The 19,221-nt window shown below is 35.4% G+C and overlaps 1 protein-coding gene across 1 annotated transcript in view; it reads left to right on the top strand.

Annotated features, from left to right (window-relative positions):
• The window catches only part of LOC148848345 (protein VASCULAR ASSOCIATED DEATH 1, chloroplastic-like), a 48,625-nt gene extending 33,133 nt beyond the window's left edge, over positions 1-15,492 (top strand). The window contains exons 9-18 of the mRNA XM_088951651.1: positions 7,574-7,614; positions 7,768-7,855; positions 8,482-8,565; positions 8,677-8,731; positions 10,937-11,003; positions 12,805-12,904; positions 14,301-14,362; positions 14,458-14,500; positions 14,580-14,878; positions 14,981-15,492. Coding sequence (XP_088807777.1) covers positions 7,574-7,614; positions 7,768-7,855; positions 8,482-8,565; positions 8,677-8,731; positions 10,937-11,003; positions 12,805-12,904; positions 14,301-14,362; positions 14,458-14,500; positions 14,580-14,878; positions 14,981-15,223 — 1,082 coding nt within the window. The 3' untranslated portion in view covers positions 15,224-15,492. The remainder of the gene's footprint in view (positions 1-7,573; positions 7,615-7,767; positions 7,856-8,481; positions 8,566-8,676; positions 8,732-10,936; positions 11,004-12,804; positions 12,905-14,300; positions 14,363-14,457; positions 14,501-14,579; positions 14,879-14,980) is intronic.
• Positions 15,493-19,221: the final 3,729 nt, after the last annotated feature.

The raw sequence follows: 19,221 nt of genomic DNA, 5'->3' as shown, positions 1-19,221 counted from the left end.
ACTAGGCTAAGTTGGGTAATGCCAAAATCAGTTATGGAGTTATTGTGCTGCTAGGATGTTCAAGGTCTGAAGAAGAAAGGAAAGCTTGTGTGGAAATTTGTACTTGCTACTATTCTTTGGTCTATCTGGGCTGAAAGAAACAATAGAATTTTTTGTAACAAAGTGAAGAACTCAGAGGACCTTATTCACTTTGTTGTTTGCAAACTGATTTCTTGGATCTCTGTGAATGCTGATTTCAAAAATCTGAATGTAACCAAGTTGTTAAGGTCACATTCCATTTCTTGTCTGTAATCTGGTAAGCTGTACCGGCCAAACTTAGTGTAGCTTGGGAGCTATTGTCATATTTGTTTGATGATTTTAATAAAGCCTTATCTTACCTTTAAAAAAATATTTGTCCTTTGATACAAGTTTATACCTTGCTTCGATTTGGCAACTTCTATATCCAAGAAATACTTCAACTTCTCAAGATTTTTTGTCTGGAAATGATCTTGTAGAAAGACTTTCAGCCTATTAATCCCAAATCTATCATTGCCATTTATGACTATGTCATCCATGTAAACCACTAGTAAAATCTTCCCGACTTCAGAATCATAGTTGAACACTAAGTGGTCAACTTGACATTGTCTCATTTTCTGAATTCTTTCACTACTTAATTGAATTTGCCAAACCAAGCACGAGGGACTGTTTGAGCTCATAAATTGCCTTCTTGAGCTAACACACCTTACCATCCTCCCCCTGAGCAATAAACCCTAGTGGTTGCTCCATGTACACTTCCTCCAAAAGACCACCATGGAGGGAGGCATTTTTAATATCAAGCTGAAATAGGAGCCAATCATACATAGCTACTAATGAAATCAAGACACGGACTGAACCAATCTTAGCAACAGGAGAAAAAGTTTCCACGTAATCTACACCATGTAACTAAGAATACCCCTTAGCAACTAATCAGGCTTTCACCTTTCCACTCTCCCATTTGGTAGATATTTAACAACATACACCCATTTACAACCAACAACATGCTTACTTGGAGGAATATTGGTGAGTTCCCACATGTGATTGTGTTTAAGCACAAAGAGTTTCTCTTCCATAGCTTGACGCCACCCTGGTGAGGTAAGAGCTTCCTAAACATTTTTAAGTGTAGAAACAATTGACAGTAGAGTAACAAATTGGTAATATGAAGCGGAAAGGTGAGATAGAAACATAATTGGATATAGGATGCAAAGTACAACTATGTTTACCTTTCCACGATGCAATAGGAAGATCAAGGTCAGAAGGAGAAGGCAACACTGGTGTAGAAGAAACTGGATTCGGCGACGAAGTAGAAGCTAGAAGAGGTGCTGGTGTTTGTTGATGAGTATACACTTGCTGGATCAGTGGTTGTTCGGTACGGTTCTGCACTAGAGGAGGTGGAGACTCATTCACAGCGGGAACAACAAGAATGGGATCATCAACCGGAAGAGGAAGAGGGACCACCGAAGAAGGGAGGGACATATCAAGACCCGAGAAGAATGGCACAAACTCAAAAAATGTAACATTAGGGCAAACAAATGACCTCCGAATAATAGGATTGTAGAACTTATACCCTTTCTGAGTCCTAGAATAGCCAAGAATTAATGAAGAACGACCTCCAAGAATTAATGAAGGCATTTGATTAATGAGGAAACAAGTCGTAAACACCGCATCAGTCTAAAAATGTTTAGGAACATTCATATGATGAAGAAGGGACCAAGCTGTTTCAAGTAAATGTCGGTTCTTCCTCTTAGCCACCCCATTTTGTTGGGGGGTGGATGCACAAGAAGTTTGATGAATAATGCCATGTTTCTCCAAATAATGATGAAATGAGGTAAGGAAATACTCTCTGTCATTGTCTGAATGAAGAATTTTAATTGGAACACCAAACTGTGTACATATCTCAGTATGAAATTTTTAGGAAATAGAGAATAATTCACTCATTTCTTTCATTAAATTAATCCATGTCATTCTTGAACAATCATCAACAAAAATAACAAAATACTTGTAATCATTATGGGATTCAATTCCAATTGGACCCAAACATGTGAATGGACTAAAGCAAAAGGACTCAACATACGACTATCAACTTTAGGACTAAAGGAAACCCGATTGTGTTCCCATATTGACACGACTCACACTACAAAAAAGACAAACGACTCAATGAAGGAACAAGTAGCTTGAGAACTTTGAGAGATAGATGACCAAGTCTACAATGCCATTGGAGAGGAGTCAAGGAAGTCTAAAGTGCAATTGTAGATCCACCATTGTCAAGATAATACAATCCACCAGCTTCATGCCCTCCACCAATCTTCTTCCCCATCTTAAGATCCTAAAAAACACAAGAGGAAGGGTAAAAAGTGATAAAACAATTGAGAGACTTGGCTACTCTACTAATAAATATAAGATTGAATGGAAACTTGGGTACATAGAAAACAAAGGATAAGGAAAGAGAGATGCAATGTCAACATTACCAACACCACAAATGGGGGAAGTAAAACCATTGGTTAGGGTAATAGTATGTGATGTGGAGGTTTGAGAAGGGAGGAAAACACACTTGAAGTCTCGATCATGTGATTAGAGGCTCCAAAGTCAATGATCCAGTGAGAAGGTTTTGATGCCAAACAAGCCATACCTGAATGTGCATGGCAATATTCTGTTGTGAAGTAGCCTAAAGGAACTTCTCATACTCATCTTTTGGGACACTTATCATCTCCTTCTGGGAAGCAGTTGTAGATGTAGAAGGTGTTGTTGGATCAACATGCTGATTATCACTTCACTACCACCAACAACGCCATGATTAGCCAATGTGGAAGGTGGCCCATGTAGATCATAACAGAAATTAATTGTGTTAGTCCTTTCCATTGTGTATACACTTCCTATTAGTGCTAGGATTGGATTGGATTGGACCAATCCGGTCCATAATATTTATTACATTGGATTGGACCTGGTCCGTTCGTAACAAATTTATATTGGATTGGGTTGGATTAAGCCAAAATCTGGTCCATTGATATAAGATAAGAATATATGTGTCAATGGGCCAGGTTTGGGTTGAAACCAATCTAAATCAAAATGAATTTGAACAGATTGGACGGTCCAGACATTGAATTGGACCGGTTCAAATTGGTCCAAAACATTCATTGGATTGGACTGGACCTGGTCCATTTATAATGGACTCACATTGGACTGGATCGGATTGGACCAAATCCAGTCCAATTGACACCCCTACCTCATCCAACCACGACGACTCAGTACATGAGATACCACTTAAACACATTCAGCTACCTCTTTCAACACAAAAAAAAAAAAAATGATCATGACTTCTTCTAACACCACAACACTGCCATATGACTAGAAACCCCTCTTGAAACTGCTTAGTAGAGGGTTCAAACCACCACAGGCATCACCACACAACCACTAGGGCTGTCACACATGGTGACAGCAGTCTAGAAAACACCAATTAGGGCTGCCACACCTCTCTCTCACCTGTAATCCAGACCACAGTAATTCTGGGAGCACCAGAATAGGATACCACAGCCCTCTATAGATTGCTGCAGCCTTCTCTCACCTGTAATCCAGATTGTGCAGCCCAGAAAAAAAATAAAAGGACTGATTGCAGTACCAAGGACTTGAAGCTGTAGTCTTATTTCCTCCTGTTTATTGCTCTAATACCATGATTTGATAGATCAATTGAACCAGGTTCAGAGAGAAAAGAGAAAGAGAGAAGGAGAGAAGTACAGAACTGTCGATCTGAGAAGTCAAAAAGACTCTCCCAGCCAACTATATATATATTGTCAATACAGGTTACAATGTCTAATATGCCCCTACTTAAGTATGGGACATGTAACTTAAAATAGTACCAAACTGACAAAGCGCAACTTAACTTATGATAAAAAGACAGAACTACCCCTCCTTAGCTGACTCTAGCAGTTACTTGTATATATATTTTTTCGATTAGTAACAAATTCAACAAAACTATATTAATTAATTAAGAAAAAAAGTACTAATAGATAGAGAAAGAATACTTGAGATCAGTTCTTTTGAACCATTGTCGACCTGGATAATCAGACCGTTTGGCCCGGGAACCATCCAGGCAACTGGTTCCGTTTTACCCTTAACCCAGTCCTTGGCCAAAAACTGTTGACCTTGTTAGCGACCCATTGACCTGGGCAGTCAAATCGTCACCCCGTTTGATCCAGACAACGTTTTTTGCCTTTTTTTTAATTATTTATTTTTTAAGTTGGAATGGGTCGTCCCTTCGAACCGGATGGTCGAACCGCTGACCTGGAAACTGGTGGCCAAAGTGGTTCTGGTTCCGGGTCAGTTTTTAAAACCTTGCTTGAGATGATACTTAAATGTTAAAGTGGTGGCCCAAAGAAACTGGATATAGCTGTTTAACTGAAGTAATAGCCATTGTTTTATGGATGTTATTACATATTGAATACCACTACTAACATTAATAAGTGAAAACCATTGCCCTCTAGCCTTTCCAGGGCAAAGATGTGAACTTATTTTACTTGTATTTACATAAAGTTGTCAGCTATTCATCAATTTCCCCTATCCCCTGTTCAGTGGATGATAGGGAGTGTACTCTTAATATTATTTTCTTAAAAAATTTCTTTTTGGCTTTTACTGAGAGGGAAAAGAACTTCATCCCAACCCTATCCAAAGTGACTACTGTGAATCCATTTGCTAACTGACTAGATTTTAGTGGTTTGATGATTTGCCTGTTCATCCGGTCTCCATTCACCTCTTTAGCTGGCTGTAAGTGCATTTTCAGGTGAAGGGTCATGCTAAACCTTTTAGAATCATTATTGGGTTCAGCTGTCATGTCTTGATCTTCACACATCGAGATAACTTGTTCCTGCATTACAATATATTTCAAATGGATATTTTTATAATAAATTAATTTTTAATAGAAATAAAAAAGCCTATTAATAAAAAAAAAAGAGAATGTATAATTAAGATGTCTTGGCCCAATAGACTCAATACCCTGTATATGAGGTAGGAGACTATATATAGTACTGTTTCACAGTTTCAAGGACATTGTGAAAAACTGCTCCCAAAAGAAACTTCATCTAAACCCTTAGAAATGCAGCCCCTTCATTAACTCATGGAAGGGGCTGGATCATGTGTCAACCCAGTTGCATTGAAAACTTTAGCCCTACAGTTCACTAATCAGCAATGACTAATTCCTAGTACTAGCTGAGTTGAACCGTGCTCTTAAATAAGAGTAAGAAAACTCTCCATTGTCTGAAGCCACATTGCATCTTGGGAAAAAAGGTGTTTAGCATCCCCCAATTGCACGCATAACAGTACTCATCCTACTGCTGTATTCTCTCTTGAAATGATGAATTTTCTAAATTCTATCTAGTGATTATAAGTTAATCACCACAGAGATGCTTCAACTTTTAGAGGATATAGATTCACAATGCCAGTTTAGATTGCGCTATTCTAGGACATTGAAGGTTATTTATTCAAGTCCTAGCAATGCCACTTTGTTCATTTTTTAACCTTGAGTTTTTTGGTTTTCTGTTTATTACCACCTTCCAACTTACCAGCCTCTGATTCCTTCTTTTATAAGCCAAAAGAAGATTATTTGACAACATATTGTCACATTCCCTTGGCTGAAGGGATCAACACAAAGCTTGGCTGTTCCCTTACCGGAGAATCATTGATGGTTCAAATATGCATGTAGATACATGTTTTTTCATGTTAACAAAAATGTATGTACTTATCTACATACAGATGTGCATATGAATCAAATCATGCATGATATTTTATGGAAATCTTCCCTGATTTTGGAAAGTGTATCTTTGCTTAGGAGTGATTACAGGAATCCATATTTTCTTTTAAAAAAAGTAAACTATTCTATTAAGAAGGTGGGATCCCCTTTTATGAGACACAAGGGCAAAGGACTGAAGAATGTCTATTAGGTTGATAGGTTCCTTTGCAAAAGATTGAGGAAAATGGTTGAACTCCTTTGTAGCTAAAGCCCAAGAGTTGACAAAAAAATATGATTTCTTGGTGTTTCTGAGGAAGCGAATTTGCCTTAAAAAATTCCATTTATTTGCTCCTTTCACATACCCTCTGTTATGGTTGTTTCTTGTTTCTTGTTTATTCTGTCATGCACAGATCCATGGTAACTTTAATTGATATGTCAGATGAGAGAACTTACATCAGAGGCTCTACTTATAATAGAGCAGAAATGACTCACCTGGCTGTTGACCCCTTGCACAGCATCCCCTGCCAAACCAGAATTGGCAGACCCTCCAAACAGCTCCACCTGATTTACTCCTCTTGGCAGTTCATCCATTGTGTTTTCTGAAGTAGTGTCTTCATTTTCTTCTCTTTATTTTTGTTATATAAATGGAGGTAGCAACAAAAGCCAGATTATTTGTGCCCTTAAAAGCCTTCGGTATTCTATCCTAATCTTTAATCTATATTTGGAAATGTGCCCATTATGATGAATATATATTATGTATGTACATATGCTATACATGTATACTTAATGTTCCTTTTATCATTGTTACTCTCAACCCTAAACCTAATAATGCAGGAGCTAATCTTTAATTTATATTTGGAAATGTGCCCATTGTGATGAATATATATTATGTATGTATATATGTTATACACGTATACTTATGTTCCTTTTATCGTTGTTACTCTCAATCCTAAACCTAATAATGCTGGAGCTAAAATTAAAAGAAATCATGGTGCTTGTACAGTTAATTTCATTCTTCTAGAAATTTCCTATTCTTAGTATTTACTATTTTTATTAATTTCTGATTTCTTTGGATTAATTTAGCAGTATTTACCTCTTTTAAAGAGTTTGTGTGAGATTCTAAATTTCTTTTTTTATGTCCTTTTCTTTGTTATGAAGTGTTTGAGTTTGTTATGGAAAGCATAGGTTTAGCCTACCTAGAGCTTTATTGATATATTGTAAGTCTCCAATGAGTATGAATTTGATTTGAAGTTGTGTTTTGTAACTTGTGAGGTACATTAACCCCAATCCCCCTGGTTCTTTCTTTTCCACTTTTCTTGTCTCATGACCACAAGTACCTTGTGCTTCTCCCTGTTATACTTGTTTTCTCCTTTATCTGAGCACCTACAAAGAATTCAATTTTTCTCCATCATAAGATCACCAATTTCTTTCCTAAAATATACTATAATCATCCTAAATTTACTTCAAAGCATTCACTAGCATGTTTTCCTTTATAATCTAGAAATTCCATTGTTTCTCCTCTACTTATTCAGCCCATTGCAAATCTAACTTGTAGGACTTTCTCCTATCTGTCCTACATCACCCAAGATCCACCCCTAGTGATTGTTCCAACTTCTAAAGATACATTTTTAAAAGACAAAAGCATCCCTGTGATTTGCTTCTTATCATTATAAAAAAGGGTTGATTTGTATTTTCGTTAGGGATGTGCTCAGTTGATCATAAAATGGGATGTGCCAAATTACTCCCCAAGGAGAACTTCCTGTAGTTTACTCTTTTTAATGTGTTATGATTTACTGTTTCATCTACTTATTTTCTGAAATCTTAGTTCTTTCTCTGCAGTACCTGAGTGTTATACATTGGTTGCAGAGTCAAAATTTCCGGTAATATTATTTTTTATTACTTTTTTTGGCATATTTCTTTATTACTTGCATGGTTTTTCTTGACTGGTCCATGCTTCAGTGAAGCGATTTCACTGAGATATTGGCTTGTTGAAAAAGCCAAATTGATTTACATTAAAATTTTATGGGCCACAGATTCAGCTAGAGGAGTTTTTCAATCTCTTTTTCTCAGATGAAGCTGTTAATTTTCTTGAATCATTTCATACAAGATGCGGAGACAAAGGTATAGCATCTCATATGCCATAAAACCGTTAGGGGGTGTTCTACAACGTCAATTGTTTTTCTTGTTGCCGGTTCCAAAAAACAAATCAAAACCATCTTGTTTGAAAACATATTGTTTCTTAAAACAAAAACACAGAAAACATGTTCTTGGTTGTCTGTATGTTTTTTTGTTTTCAAAATTGAAACCAAAAACATGTTCTTAAATATGGCTTCAAAAACATGTTTTCATCTGATTATTCAACATCATGTTCCATAAATCATATAATTTTTATACTAGAAAAATTGTTTTTCTGTAAACCAATATTCTGTTGGTTCCAAAAACCTGTATTGTTTATTGAAACAAAACAACCTGTTTTTTTTTTCCCTTTGAAAACAAAAACAGAGTTCAAGAACATTTTTGTTTTGTTTTTTTCTTTTTTTTTTTCTGATGCAGCGATTCCAAAACCAAATGAAAACAAAAAATTCATGTTGCAGAACACCTTAATTTATGTTTTTCTTCATTTTGTTTAGCTAGCTGCTATTCATTTCAACCATTTCCATGATGACTAAACTAATGTGGACTTCCTTGTGATGTCCTACAATACTGTACATTTGTTTGTCTACATGCTTAATTCTTGTACCTTTCAGAGTTTAGGTGCACTTCATGGTATGAAGAGCAATTTGGATATGCACGTGATGTATCATTTCAGCATCCAATAAAACTGTATTTCGGTATGGCAATCTTATTTGCTATTCAGTTCCAGATGACTTGTACTTCTTTCCTATAGACATTACTCTGGATTGAGTTCTACTGGCATTTAATTTCTGCGTGTTGCATCTAAGGTGCGCGATATGGTCACTGCCAGGGGATACAGAAAGTTAGAGTTTACCGAGACAGGTTGGTAATCTATTTTCTTCATGGACCTATCTTAAGATTATGATAATATATTCTGCAATACCTTTTTATTAGTTCTATAACTTCCATTGTTCTTAGTTCTCTTTCTTTCTCTTTTTTAGTTTTATTTCATAAGAGAGCATTTTACAATTTATACTTAACCATGTGGTCCATGTCTTACAGTAAGTTGCTTTTTATTTCTTATCTTCACTGATTTACGTGGTGGAAACAGTTGTTAAACTAAAAGTTTATCATCTATGTATGCTAAAGAATTTAGAATCTTTTCTTTATTCATAAAAAAAAAATTGAAGAATGCTCCTTTACACTTATTTATAGGCCTTTCTAATCAAGATGAAAGCAAGCTACTTAATTATCTAAAGACCAAGCTACTAATAATTGTCAGCCAAGAACAAGAACACTTACGAAAAAAATGTCAACCAAGAAACTGACAAGGCATGGAGGGCTGCCTTGCCTAATAGCCTAACTATTTTGTACATGGTGCTATCATATACTTTTATATTCTTAATTTTTTGAGATTATAATAATAAAACATACATTTTTTATGAATAATGAGTGGATTTATTAATAGATTAAAAGCATAAAAGATACACAGAGAAAATTCCCAAGATGAGGCACGAGATACAGCCTCGATTAAAGCAAAAATTACTGTTTATCCCAAAACATCTGATTCCTATGCACCCCTTGTTTAGCTAATGAATCTGCTAACCCATTTGCTGATCTTCTTTCCCATTGGAATTGGACTGACATTTTTGTAGTTAGCCATTTGAATCTTCGTAAAGCTCCTTTATAGGACCAGGCTGCTGTTTCTGGTTCTTTTAACCACTGGATCACCAGCTTGGAATCACCTTCAATTAACAACTGTTCACAGTTCAGTTCCTTGGCAAATTCAATAAAACAGACATTATTAACCTAAATTGTTCAGTTTGTGAGTTAAAATACTATTTTTTATATTTTCTTATTTGTTAGGGTTCAATCAACACACATGTTGGTTTATGTTGTCTTGAACCTTTGCAGAATTCAAAACCTAAACAAATAAGCAAGGAATAACTTGAAATTTTGTCAACATCATCGTTTCTTTTCTTCTTTTTGTAGGACAAAAACAGGGGATCAATCCCTCTATTTTCTAAATTTTCTTCTCTTTCTTTTTTTTATCATGAATATGTTGATTTTTTATGTTTTAGTATTAAGGTTGAACATATTTTATGAAAATTATAGATTACTACTAGTAAAAGACGGTTGCTTGTTGCCATGGAACCTAGGGAATTACCCTAGATTGATGATTTTTACTTAAAAAATCCATTGAGTTTATAAAAAAATCAATCGCCTATGCAACTAGGCAACTAGGCACCTATTGCCTAGCCTCACCTTGGTGCCTTGAAAACTAAGTTAACAACTTGAACTTTTAACTAATTTAATACTTGTATTACATGGACTCAAGTGTGGGTTTGTGAGTAAGAGAACCTGTCTGATCCTAAAATCTTGAAGTACAGAGATATGGCTAAAATTTGCCTGTCAATTGATAAATATATGTGGACATATCATGCATTGGATACTAAATATTTAATATCCAATCATGCCAAGTCATCTTTAATATTTAGATGCATTCCATTACCATTATTCAACAAAGGCAGCATTAGAAAGAAAAGAGTCAATAAAGGATTTGATACCATGTTAATGACGTGGCATGTCTGAAAATCATGCTTTCCATAGTCAACTAACCTGTGGAAAGTTACTAGTAGCTTAATTACTTTTTAACTTGCTTGGGAACAATGTAAGATACATCAGCTGTATGTAAATGATGTGAGTCTTGGTTTTGTGTGGGAGAATGGCAAAAAGATTGGATGCAGCGACAGGCTAGATCCAAAATTCTGAGATTACTTTAGATGGCTTGCCTTCCTTTATTTTATTCAACTTTGTGTATTTTGATACTCTGCAAAACTTAATTATGTAACATTTTCTTATGAGTCCCATTATGGTACCAAAAAGGTATGGTACCTAAAAACTGATAGCTAATCAATTGGTATTCATCCAAGTGGTAACCAATTAACTAGTATTATCCACATTCACATGGGATTCTGATTGGTTAAAGTTTTCCAGGTACCATTACCTTTCCATCTCTACAGAAATTGCCTTTTTTAATATATGAAATTTTTACCTGCATTGGAATTGATTTTTTTTTTCTATCAGACATATGGTTGTTGAGACATCACAAGAAGTCAACGATGTACCTTATGGGGATTATTTCCGTGTTCAGGTAACAGATACAATCTTGATTGGTATAATAGACAGATACATTAAATTATTTTAAATGCCATTGCAGTTTCTAGCTATCTTTTTAAATGTACTATTAATTCTATGGTTGGATATGTAACTTGGTAATGTAGCACTGGATGACATTTTTAATCTTAGTTTCTGCTATATCACCTTTGGTACAAATTATAAGCTATAATATAATGTTAGGTTGGTTGTATTTTTGGGACAAAGAGGAAGTATGAATTGGCTTTTTAGACAGTATAATTAGTAGATAAATGTCATGCAACATATGGTTCTCAATTAGCTAATTTACAAGGGCAAGATATGCAAGACAGAATATCATTTGGGAACTATAATGCAGGATTTCTATTGTTTTAGTTAGCATTTCTAAGAAACATAAAAAAGGGGTGTGCATGTGTGTGTGTGTGTGTGTTATTGGCTGACTTATATAGTGTAATATGGGCAAAAAGCAAAAAACTTTTGACATAATTTTCTTCACCCATGCTTCTGGACATGATGTATACACTGATGGTTGCTTATACTTGCTTATATTGCCTTTGTTATGAATACTCCATTGGAAATTTTGAAAATATATAAACATATTCCTGTTTCTTCTCCCCTTTGATTTTATTTCTTAGAAGTTATCAATTTCTATTAAAGACTTTTTGTTGCCAATGTATCCCCCACAATTTTCCCCTTAATTATAACCTAAAGTCAACATAACGATTTTGGTACTTCATATTCTGATTCAAGGATTGGAGAATGTTAAGTTTTGATGTTGCAATCTTTCTTACCTTAGTGATCAAGAAATTCTTAAAAAAGTCAAGTATAGTATAGTCTGTAAAGATTATTATGATTTTCTTCAGGTTTTAGGAATTTTTTAGATGAAACTTTTGTTTCGAAGAGAATCAAATAGATATATGACATTCCTTTTTTTTTCTCTATCTTGTAGATAATGAGTTAATTTTAAATCCTTCAGGTTTTCTAACCACTCCATATGTGATGTTGTGAGCAGTTGTAAAGATTAGAGGCCATAACATTTTTTTATTCAGGTTCTGGTATGGTTTGGCCCTGCCCAAATTGAGTATTGCACATCGACATGAAAAGAAACTGCTAAAGAATTAATCCATGCATGCACCACAATTTTCTCTTAGCTAGGACTCCTTGATGAGGTAACAAATACAATTCAGTAATTTTGTTGAAAGGGGTGCATACAAAGAAAGGTCTTGTTACATGGTGAAAGAAAAGGGAAACTGTTTTGAAGAATAAGTTACACAAATCAGAACCCAACTAGAATGCCCCAAGAAGGTACCTTGTTTGAAGAACGAATTCATGCATCTAGAAAGAACTATTAAGGTTTTATCATATCTTCTATCTAAGCATTTACCATTTTGCCCCTAATTAGACCTAAACCAGATAATAACACGTAATAAAATGGTCTTTCTGTGTTCTAAAGATAATCTGTCTAGAATTGGTTTCTCTTTCAACCAGATAAATGTTTATTAACATCTTATCTTGTAACACAGATCTGTTGAACATTAGACAAATTTATCACCAATAAGTTCTCTTCCAGAGCATTCTTTAAGTGAAACATTGTTTTCATACAAAGATTGCCTATTGTAGTGCATTTTGGAGATAAACGAGGGAGATGTTCAAATTTTATTTTTTTGTCATAATTGTTTTATGGACCGTAAAGTTTTTTATGATGTCATTAGAAATCTATGCTCCACAGTTAGAGAATGCAATCTTCTTTTTCTTAGACAATCTGGTGGTATATATCACTATATATGTTTCAACCTCAGGGACTTTGGGATGTGAAGAGCACTGGTGATGAAGGAAATAGTTATTGTATTTTGCATGTCTACATAAATGTGGCATTTTCTAAGAAAACTATGTGGAGAGGTATGTCTTTGATTTTATTTGGAGCATTCTTTTTCTTTTTTCTGTGTGTCTTTCTTGATATGGACATTTATGAGGCATGCTAATCTGTATATTCACCATTATGAAGAGATATACTGTCTTAAGATTAAAACCAGTGTTGTTTAAAAAATTGGTGATCTGGATCATGTATCATCTGATCCAGACAGAAACTTCGCACCAGGTCTCCTAGGATCAGAACCTGGTACAGCCAATCCTGTCAGAGCCCTAACTTGGGCTGCTTTTTGGATTGCCAGATTTGACAATAGATGAGGCAGATTTGGTGATCCTGATTGCTTATCAGTCAAATAATGAAATAAATTAAATAGGGAAGGAAACCCTTGTTTGACAGGGAAGATGATTTGATCTTCCATTGTTGAATTTGATTTTGAAAGCCATCTTCTTTGTCTTTGAATATGTAAAAACATGCCAAAAACTGAAAAAGGGGATAGTTCTGTAACCCTGTGCAAAAATAGGATCTCTAGCTCTCTTTATCTATCTATAAAGAGGTGGATCTCTAAATAACCAGGCCTCTACTTGAATCTTTCTCCTTTCCTCTTTGAAGTTGAATTGTAACATAGGAACCCCACCTTTAATTTTATAGTTATCATCGCTCATCTTATTTCCATTATCATGGTTGCATTTTTACTCTTAGAGTTTAACCAAGTTTCCTGGTGTTGAAACACTCATCACCTAAGCCTTGCCCCAATTATATGGGGTTGGCTACAGGATTCCTGTTTTTCCATTCCATTCTGTTTAGTGCCATATCCTTTGTTAAATTATGAGCATAAGTTCAGTTAACATAACTTATTGTTTTGGTTGACCATGAATGATGTGAAAAAAAAAAAAATTCTAGAAAGGAACAAAGATTTAGGCATCAGATAATGCTATTAGCTTTGTAATGCTGAATGATCACCATTTTTTTTTGCCATCAGATCAAGAAAATAATGATTTTTTTTCTTTTGGTTGCCAATTTTTTGATCTTCTATTTTTAGTAAAAGTATAAAAACCATAAAGTACTAGCTTTCTTAGATGATTGTGGTAGCCTATGTATTGTTTGGGGATGGGTATGGGAAACAACAAAAAAATTTGAGATCCCAAGTATATTATTTCCTTGATTCAAGAAAACTATGGCATATCTTCCTTGTGTTTCTGTAAGTTAAAGATGGAAATTCAATTTATTATTTACTTTTGAGGAAAATCTCCTTCAATGTTTTATTGACAAGACTTTATTACCCATCTCTAACATATAGGTTGCCATGATGAGATTCTATTTATGTTTGTCCAAGTTTCTTCCACTCGTTGAAAATATCCATTATACATGCATACTCCTAAAACTTGGATACAATATTTATTGCCATGTGGACAAACACTGATGCAGGGAAAATAGAGCAGTCCACAGCAGATGAATGCCGAGATGCTTATTCAATTTGGATAAACAATGTATATCTTTTCACATCACACATCTAACTTTTTTTTTTCTGAATCTTGCAAGTTTTTGAGGTTAAAACTGACAGCCAATTGTCTAATTTTGCCAGGCACATGAATTGTTGAAGCAGAAGCACCTTACGAGACAAGAAGGTAGATTTGTTGAAAGGCTGAGTATACTTCAATTTTATTGATCATCTCATGATTTACTCTTCTATCTTCTTATATGTAGATCGGGCTGCTAATGGAGTTGAAACTGATGCTGCTCAAGTGGATAGGCACACTAAAATTGAAGAATCTTCAGAAGGGTTACATGATGCAAGGAATCATGCAGGGCACCCACAGTTGGCTTCTGAATCTATGGACAGTAGGCAATTTGGAAATCCATTGCAAGGAATTTTGAATGACACAACCTCCGTTTCATCTTTATCTAAAGAATTGTTGGCAACACTATGTTCCTATTTGAGAAGTCGAAGCCACCTTCCTCTAATTTTGGTTATCACCTCAGTTTTGATACTGCTTTTGATGCAGGTAGGCAAGATGTGTGAGCCATTAAACTTTTCATATTATATGTTGTTGGTTCTTGAAGGAATTAATGGTGTTTAAGGAAGATCTTTTGCTCCTTATTTGCAGCTTAGCATAGTTGTGCTATTAACTAGAGCCCCTCAAGTACATATTATTCCTCAAGTGGATTATATAAATTCTATTGGTAGTCGTGGCAATGGAGTGAAGGAAATTGCTTTGTTAGAGAAGCGGGTTCACCTCCTCAGCGATGAAATGGTTGTGGTTGGGACCCGATTAGAGAAGTTGCACCAGGAGTACCTAGAGTTGAAAGCACGCCTACATGACCTTAAACAGTTCAAGAAACAAAGATGAGTACCGCCATTGTGAAACTCAACTGTATATATAATATAAATCTTTCTGCATGTAAAATCCAATGGGAATTGTTCCTTTTCTTTTGTAAATCAACAGAAAGGGTGCTCCTCTAAAAGATCTCATTGATTATTGACAGAATCTTCTCTGATAGTATTCTATTTTCTCTTTAATTTTATTTCCATGGCCTCTATATTGTATTACAAATAATGAACCATTTTTCGGTCCATCATTCTCTACCCAAATGAACCTGATTTCATATCTGAGATCAATGATTTTGTTTATTTTTTTATCTCCTAGTTTCTTTCGTGTTTGCCTCTTTAATTCAGACACTTTCAACATCTAGATACAAGCGCCGTAAGTCGATTCATCTCTAGTCTGAAGACCAAGGTAACTCTACTCTAACACCAGTCACAGCTAAAAAGCTTTTTTTGGCACAAAATACCTCTCAGATTCGAACCCGTTTTCTCAGGGCTCAAAATTTTACCAAACTAAGTAATGGTCCCTAGACATGAGTCACACAGGTCTAATTTTTCAGAGTGCATTACCACTAATCGAGTGATAGAGTCTAAGTTTCAGGTAGCCAGGGGCGAAAAAGTAAAAACACGACGTGTGCAAGGCTGCAAAACGGTAAAGGTTATTAGTGGAACCCAGAAATCAGTTCCAGAACGAAAGCATTTTGAGTCGAATATGAATCAGAGAAAACAAATCAAATCAGAAAATGGATAGCCATTCGGCGAGTAGGGCGGAGGGCCTGAGGCAGTGAGGGGTTCCATAGACGCTTTTCTCCAGTTGATTGGTACAGTATTAGGGTTATGACAGACAAAGTGAGACTGCAGATCTGCAATTGCATTATGCGTTGCATGAAGTCCAATTTGCGTAGATTTTCTGCACGCGCTCTTCGGGAAGTGGGGCACCCCATTTATATGGTACACTCACTGCGTATCTCTGTCAATTTCAACCTGATTAGAGATGGAGTTCAAAGATACATTGATTGCATACAGACCCTGTCATGCAGGGAGCAATGTTTGTGTCTGAGTGTGACGAACATTGCTTATGGAAATGCTTTTTGAGTTTTATTTATTATTATTTTTAACAGGGTAACCCATCCCCAAAACCCATAAGGGATAATAACCACCCAACCCTGCTGGTGCAGGTTGTATATTCAATAAATCAAAAGACAAAATCTACTTCCAAGGTGAGCATGTTTTCTATCTTTCTTCTACCTTCTTTTAATTGATGCTTGATTTGATTGCCTAGATGGTTGGTACTGGACCTGTTTATGGGCCAGGCAGGGCCAGGATCGGGCTGGGTTTTCATTCTGTATTAACTGATTTTTCTAAGGCCCAAGTCCGAGTTCGGCTCTCATAAAAAGCCCGAAGCCTGGCCTTAGGCCCGAGTCCGAAATTTAGTCCATGTTACTACTGTTGAAGCGGCTAAATAGAGATAGAGAGAGAAGGAAAAATTATAAAGAAAAAAATGTATATATTAAATTATAAATATATACATTTCAATAAATATTATATTATTTATATATTTTATATAATATATAAAATACATATTATGTATTTTATAAAATATATAATGTTGAGTCGGGCCGGGTCGGGCTTTTTTGACAAATCCAAAGCCCGGCCCAAAACACAGTCAGGCTTACTGTGTTAGACCCGAGGTCAGGCCCATGGGCCTAATTACATGACCAAGCCCGACCGGGGGTGCGGGCCGGGCCATCGAGCTACCTGGCCCATGAACAGGTCTAGTTGGTACCTATATTGGGTAATGGCCTTTATTGATGCTTCATTTGATTGCCTTCGTAAAAGATGTGCAATGTGCAATGGTAGATGGAAGTCTAAAACCTTGAGTTACGGTTGATCATTTCAGCCTGGCTTAGAAATTCTAGGCTTGGGCCTAGGTTTTGTATTCAGGCTAGGTCTGGGCCCAACTTATGTATATTTAAATATATGTATTTTATATGTAATATATACAATGTATATAGTATGTATGTATGTGTGTGCTATTTTATGTTATACTATATATTTTAGATATAGATATTATAATATGATACTCACAATATATATTGTATAATATTTTATATTATATAATGTATAAAATAAATTTATAAGCATATTTAAAGTCAATAGATAGGGCATTTATGTTATGACTCTGAAAGTCTAATGCAAAGTTCAAAATTTCAATATGATATGCCTTGTATTGGCTGTATTGTATCGTATCGGTGACTTCATGATTAGACCTATTCATGGGTCGGGCTAGGCTGGGTTCAGGTCGGGCTTTGTTTCTTTATAAACAAAAAATTACTAGGCCCGAGCTTGAGCCCGACCCAACCATTGGGCCTAGATCTTGAGCCCGAGCTTGATCCTATGTAAAGCCCGAAGCCCAACTTTGATAGGTATTTTATAACATATTAATTATATTTTATTAATAGTTTATTATATATTATATAATATTTTATACATTTAATATATATAATACTTTTTTGCTATTAATTTTATTATTATATAATATATTATTATGTATTCTTAACATTTGTGTTATATTTCTGTTATATATTTAATATTATCAGGCCGGGCTTATTTGGGAAAGCTTGAGCCTGGTTCGAAAAATAGTTGGGCCCAATTTTTAGAGCCTGAGCCCGAGCCTGAGCCGGTGGGCTTAAAATTTTGTCCAAGCCCAGTTTAGGATGGGCTAGGCCAGGCCAGCCCGTCGGGCTACCCGGCCCATGAACAAGTCTATTCACGATATGTCTATTTATAGGTGTTTTGGGAATCCCTCTCTTTTTAATAAAAAATATGATTAAAAATAGGCCCAAAAACTAAAATTTGAAAAAATAAAATAAAAACATATTATTTTAAGTACCAATACATCTTATAGCCGATATACAAGGGCATATCAATATTTTGAACCTTCGTCTAATGAAATGATGGTTTAAACTAAGAGGAACATGGGATAAGGGGGAGAGAACGGCTCTCAAAAGAGCTGCCTATATACCCTTTGGCGAGGGATCAGATCGTTATAATTCACTAATGGTGAAATTCCGATCGAGAATAGTGGAGAGTAATATCAGTGATTACAGAGGAAACCGAGCTGGGGCTAGGCGAGAAAGGTTATGGCTCAAATGGAATCAGAAAGAGGAAAGACAAAGAATGGAAGGAGAAAGAGAATGTGTGGAAAAGAGAGAGAGAATCTCTTAGGCGAGATTAACCGAATAACCACCCTGCATTCGGGTACGAGACTTCTATTTATAGAGTTTTATTACTTACCCAAGTTCTAGAAAGCTCTTCCGTTGACCTTGTCTCTCTGAAATCTAGATTGCCTTAAGTATTAAAGCTTCTTTTGTCTAAGACAATTTGTTTTGGCCCGGGTTTGCTATGGGTTCATGCACTTATATAAATCAATTGGTTCATCCAATCCATTCAAATTAATTTTGATTTGGACGCATCCAACCCAAAATTGATCCATTGACACCCATTGGGGGCTTCTCTGGTGTGTGCTAAATTTATTTTGATATTACCTAGGAGGCACTAAGAAAAAAAAAGTAGACGTCCAGCTTCTTCATTTAGTGGAGTGAAGTAATAAGTAATAACCGTGCATGGCTGAAGACCCTCAAAGTGGTAAAGTGAGAAAGGAATCATGAAAGAGGGACCCTTTGAGTGTCCCTTTTTCTAACTCCAATACACACTCCTCAAAAGCTTAGACTGTGATAAGCTCTTTAGTTTTGAACTTTTGATAAAGCAAAGATAGGAAACCCATAGTTTTACCCAAAGAGAAAAGAAAATAGATATCTGGGTGGATAAGCTAGACCCCATAAGTAAAATATTGAACTAATCATTGCATTCACTACAGACCTAATCACACTGACCAAGATAAAATATATATTGTTTCCATCAACTTTCATGGTTTTAGAGGCGCATATGTATGCCAAAATTGTCCAATTGATCATCATCATAATTATTAATAATAATAATAATAATAGATAAAGGTAAGCT

The sequence above is a fragment of the Nelumbo lutea genome, chromosome 6 (assembly GCF_056320005.1).
Source record: "Nelumbo lutea isolate HS-2025 chromosome 6, American lotus-T2T, whole genome shotgun sequence".
NCBI lineage: Eukaryota > Viridiplantae > Streptophyta > Magnoliopsida > Proteales > Nelumbonaceae > Nelumbo > Nelumbo lutea.
This window is presented reverse-complemented; position numbering and strand designations above follow the sequence as displayed.